The 6,000-nt window shown below is 33.1% G+C and overlaps 1 protein-coding gene across 4 annotated transcripts in view; it reads left to right on the forward strand.

Moving 5' to 3' along the window:
* The window catches only part of LOC106868486 (PDZ and LIM domain protein 7), a 156,215-nt gene that overhangs the window by 142,313 nt on the left and 7,902 nt on the right, over positions 1-6,000 (forward strand). For 2 of the 4 annotated variants that reach the window (XM_089355080.1, XM_089355081.1), the window contains 2 exons: positions 2,005-2,229; positions 5,350-5,432. In XM_089355080.1, the coding sequence (XP_089211206.1) occupies positions 2,005-2,229; positions 5,350-5,432 (308 nt within the window). The remainder of the gene's footprint in view (positions 1-2,004; positions 2,230-5,349; positions 5,433-6,000) is intronic. The other 2 variants (XM_089355082.1, XM_089355084.1) reach the window with 1 other exon arrangement.

Consider the following 6,000-nt stretch of genomic DNA (forward strand, 5'->3'; position numbering starts at 1 on the left):
CAATTATAGCCACTACCAATATTACAAGTTATATTTATAGAATCTATACTAGTATCTAAAGCTTTGAAATAGTAGCATGTAATTTTAAATAGTTTCCAGCACTTATGTTTACCTTTTAGAACTCTTTTAGCATTCATATTTCATTTGAAAATTTCTGTCTTTCATTGTCTTCTGTAATGTTAGAGATCCAAGAATATTTTCAAATGAATTTCACTATATTTAATGTTTCCATTTTCATTTGAACAATTTTCCTAAGTTCTTTCTTATTAGCTACCATCATTAAATGCAATTAAGTTCTACAATTTGGCTTCATTTCCTGGTTGTAAGGATTCCTTGCACATGTCATTGATGTCTTAGAAATGGTACAACTCCTTGTTTTTATTTCTAAAATACATCAATTAAATCAGGGTTTAAATTAAGTTATTTTTTTAGTAATAAACTGTGTCTACATTTAAAGATTGTAAGATTAAGGTACTGGGCTTCAAACTTCATGGTTATGAATTCAAGACCTATACCTAGGGTCATTGTGTTCTCTTGTGCAAGACACATAATTCTGTTTGCTCCAGATCATAAGCTAAAGAAGGTCTGATAGTTATATCAGGTTTTATGTTAATGAGATGAGAAATAATCTCTCTCCTTTTACAGAGGACACTGATTAACCACAAATAATGATTTTACATAACCTGGTGTCTGTTTCTGACAGCTTAGAAAAACTGGGACATGAACTTAATACCTTTGAACTGGTAGAGAGTTCAACTATTGATGGATAGCGTGGTCTCTCATAAACAATATCACAGAATTGAACCATTGCAGTGATCATGATGAAATTTTGCATCATTCTATCTTTTGCTGAATCTTCCTCAGTTGTATAAAAACTGAGCCCCATCAGTTAAACTTTGTTTTACCAAGAACTGTAAATACTCACCATCAGAGACCTAAGAAATGGTAACAATATGCGCTTTATCAATCTTCTGTTTATCATTATTAATTAAATACATTGTATTTTTATCATTCTTTAGATCTTTTGCTGTGAACATTTAGAGTTGCTGCTAAAATATTCATTTTCATGTGAACTAATTTACCAAAAAGTACCATAGTTTTCTGAAACTGATGTCATTTATAAAAAATTCTTTCGTTACCTAATTACTTCTACAGTAGCTTTTATCAAATATTGTAATAGTATAATGATGCAGTATTATAGCAGGGATATATATTCTGGATAGGTTAGATAAGTGCTGCACATCATCCACCAAAGATGGTAATTTTAAAAAAAATTTTTTATGTTTCTGTTCTTGCAAAATCCTGATACAATCTGGTCAAATTTAATAATGCACACTCAAGAACCAAGTTTAAATTGGTTTAGAATTGTGTTATGTATGGAAATAGCCAAAAGTTTGTATGTTTTTAGTTATAGGTAGTGGTAGGTTCAGTACCATAGCACACCCTGTGACAAGCACCAAATGCCTTACTATATTTACTTTCAAGTCTAGATTCAGACCTTATAGTGTTGACTTTACTTTCCATCTTTCCAGCTCATTGGATTATTTCCTTCTTATTGAGCATGTGTCTTTTGTGATTAAGTTTAGATTAGTATTTCTGAAGGTGGGGTATATGCCCCACTGATGGAGGGGCATAGGACAAAGAGAATTAAGAAACAATGATTTAGACATTAATATTACAATGATGGTGATAATTGTGAATGTTATATCAAATGGAAGTGGCTGTATTTAGACAAATGTTTCATCATTGTAGGTTATTTTACCTCAAAAGATAATTATATGCATTCTTTTTTTACTTTTTGTTATTTTTATTTTTCTCAGCATGCATTTACTGTCATTACTTTTAGCTGATTTTTTAAAATAACTTGTTATTGTATGTTATATTTTCTTATTTGTCGTGTGTGTGTGTGTTTTCTTATATCTGTTTTAAGCATGATATTGTTTCAATATTGCCGTTGTTGTTGTTGTTGTTTTTGCATGAATAGTGCATGCTATGTTTTTTCAGAGATTCTAAAGAGAATGGTGATGTAAGGAAATCTAGCTTGACAAATGATTCCTCTGTGTCTGTAGATGCAGAGAAATCTGGTGTTGAGTATGATGGTGAGGGTCGGATTATGTATAAACCATCAGAGACTTACAAATTGATACATGGAGAAAGTGATCAAGCAGATACATCAGCAGTGCCGTTATATTCTAAAACTTTCAAGCGTCTTCAAGAAAAACTAGATGGGTAGGAGTAACAAATCTTAATCAGTTCTTGAAACTTCCTTTTAAATTTTTTCCTTTTTCAACATTGATCGCTACAGTGTTTGCATGGAAGAATGGTCTAATTACTTCCTATTATTAAGTCTTGTGCTTCCATAATCAGAAATCAAATTCCACCAGAGTTCACTTTACTTGTCTCCCATCCAAAAAGTGACAAAACTAAGTACCAGCAATATACTGAGGTAGTTTGATAGTAGTGAGCAAAATTCCATACTATATTAAATTCTTATTTCTCTTTACTTCTCTGATTTCAAATCTTCCCAAGGTTCATTGTTTTTCCTCCCTCCGAGGGATTGGAGAAATGCAAGTGCAGTAGTATCACGGTTTTTGAACAACTCTGATCACGAATAAATTGTGCTTTATCTCCTGTCTTTCTCATACCTATTTAATACAGTAATACCTCAGTTTATGAATGTTTCTAATCACGAATAAATCGTGCTTTAGTAACAAACTCAGGAAAAGAGATCTTTCAAAGGAGTGTGTGAAACATCCAGTTCACTGGTACATCAGTTGAATACCATATAAATATGGGTATAATGCAATTACGAAAATAAATTAAATAGAGAGTTATTATTGACAATCCAATAATTTATTTATATTATAATATACATATGCTATGACTATAATGACATAATATTATATAACATAAACAATTATTAAAAAAACTATAAAAGGCCAACAAATTGTTTTGACTTATATACATTCTCTGATATATATACACAGTAATAGTTCCCTTATATATACAAGTCACTTCAAAGTCATAGTTTAAAGATAGACGAAAACCAGGGTACTACTGTACTAGAGTCAATATGATCAACCATACTTTTTTCTTAAAATGCGTGGTCTTGTGCCTATCTTACAAATCAATACTGAAGTCTAAACTATTAAGATTTCTTTTAAAAGAATTGATATTATATCTAAACACAAGCTAGAGCTTGATCAACTCTGGTTGGGTTGCCTGAACGAGGGTGTCTGATGTTGAGACTTGAAACACCTAATGACCCCAGGAAATATTGACTAAGTACATTACAGGGTGACATATAGGAAAACTAGTTATTACTAGTGCATAGAGCAATTGCTGTAAAATACTGGACTGTTTACTACCTGATCATCAGTTCTACAGCTATTGTGTTTTTCCCATGGACAAACAACAAAACACTGCTTGCTTCAGCTTACCTGACTGACAAGAAATTTCATCTCTGCTGTAAAGATAGTTGGTTATCAGTAATGAAAGAGCAAGTGCTTGTTTAAAAAGTTGTGCCAACATACAACAATATCCAAATTTCCATATTAGTAAAATAGTAGTACTACCCTCAGTTATTATTATTATTATTATTATTATTATTATTATAGTGATGATAATAGTTCTTTATAATTTTGGCACAAGGCCAGCAGTTTTGAGGGGAGGAGCAAGTCTATTACATCAACCCTAGTACTTGACTAGTACTTATGTTATTGACTCCTGAAAGATGAAAGACAAAGTTGACCTCTGTGATTTTTGAACTCAGAATGCAATGAACCAGAGAAAATGTGCTTAGCATTTTGTCCAATGTGCAAACAATTCTGCCAGCTTGCCACCTTTAATGGTTTCTATTTTTGGTATAAAGGGAGTAAATGAAGTATTACAAAGTAACAAGACGAAAGAATACATATAGCTCTGTATTCCCATTATTATCAATGTTCATAAAGTGACTTAAGATGATCATTTGGAAGAGTTTCCCTTCCAATTTGTAGTTTAGCATTTGATTGATTAAATTGCTTAAGACCAATACTCTAAGTGTTGTTCCATAAACCTATAGACTATTCCAAGAATTTCTCAGAGTTTTTCACATTTGGCAGGAAATTTTTAAAATTTCATTGAAAATATTTGGTCTCCTCCTTAAAAGTTTGAAGAAAAGTACTACAGACATTGTGGATTTTGATATCTTTTTCCATTTATTTTAATAGAAAGTATTAACTCATTTATCTGAAGATTTTAAAAATACAAACAGATGTTGTAATTACACACACATTGTTTTAATAAACAAAATTTTGCTATGGTGTAACAACCTACTACTTTCATAACATGCTGTAGTAGTGCACCTGAACACTGTGTACAATAAGCTTATCATTATTATTATATTAAGGCAGTGAGCTAGTAGTCGTTAGCGTGTTGGACAAAATGCTCAGCGCCATTTCATCCATCATTACTTTCTTAGTTCAAATTCCACCAGGTTGACTTTGCCTTTCGTCCTTTTGGGGTCAATAACATAAGTCCCACTTGAACACTGGGGTCAGTGTAATTGACTTACTCCCATTCCTAAATGCTGGCCTTGTTCCAAAATTTGAAACCTTTATTGTATTAAAGCAGCAACCTGACAGAATTCTTAATGCATTGCAGAAAATGCTTAATGACTTTTCTTTCATCTATTTATGTTCAAAGCTCACCCGAGGGTAACTTGGCCTTTCATCCTTTCAGGGTCGATAAGATAAAGTACAAGTACTGGGGTTGATGTAATCAACTTGCTCCCTCCCCTCAAAAGCACTGGCCTTGTGCCTATAGCAAAAAGGATTATTATTATTATTATTATTATTATTATTATTAAGGTAGTAAGCTGGCAGAATCATTAGCATGCTGGGTGAAATGCTTAGCAGTATTTCGCTTGCCGCTCCATTCTGAGTTCAAATTCCGCCAAGGTCATCTTTGCCTTTCATCTTTTCGGAGTCGATAAAATAAGTACCAGTTGAAAACTAGGGTTGCTGTAATTGACTCCTCCCCTCCCTCAAAATTGCTGCCCTTGTGGCAAAATTTGAAGACGTTATTATTATTGTTGTTGTTATTATTATTATTATTATTATTATTATTATTTCTAACTACGTCAACTTGTACAAAATGTTTTGCAAATAGTCAGGAATAGATGAATTTGTAGTTGTTTCGTTACTACAGCAATAATAATTTACAAGAATTAAAATATCGAATAATAACAATAGATATCTAATTAGTGAATTTAACATTAGATGGGGTTTGTCAAAGTACACCTTGGAGAATGGCCTAACTATTTACAAACAATAACCATATCTGATCTGTCTGTCTTGTCACCAACAGGGCTCCAGTGGCAAGCTACACGCCACCACCTCCTGCAGCTCCTGCACCACCACCACCTCCTCCACCACCAGTTCAAATGTACTGTAAGTTGTGATTTTTTTTTATTCTATTTATTCATTTTTGTAATTATTGTTACTGGTGTGAGCATGGCTGTATGGTTAAGAAGCTTGCTTTCCAACCATGAACTCTTGGGTTCAGTCCCACTGCTGGTCACTTTGTGCAAGTGTCTTCTACTGTACCCCATGTCAACTAAAGACTTGTGAGTGGATTTGGTGTGTAATTATGTGCCTGGTTGTGTATGTAATTATCTGTGTGTATGTTTGATTGTCTGTGTTACTGTGTCCACTCAGCTGGCAAAAATGTGTTGTACTGATATTTCAAAGAGCCAGTCTTGTCATATTCTGTATCATGCTGAATCTCCCTGAGAACTACATTAAAGGTACTCGTGTCTGTGGAGTGCTCAGCCACTTGCATGTTAATTTCACATGCAGGCTGTTCCATTGATCAGAGCAAGTGGAACCTTCATTGTTGTAACCGACGGAGTACCATATTGTGTGTATGTGATATTGTCTATATATGATTTTGTGTGTGTGTGTGTGTGTGTGTGTGTAATTATGTGATTGTGTCATGCATATGTATGCATGTTGTGTG

Source organism: Octopus bimaculoides, chromosome 7 (assembly GCF_046866305.1).
Source record: "Octopus bimaculoides isolate indiv1 chromosome 7, ASM4686630v1, whole genome shotgun sequence".
Taxonomy (NCBI): Eukaryota; Metazoa; Mollusca; class Cephalopoda; order Octopoda; family Octopodidae; genus Octopus; species Octopus bimaculoides.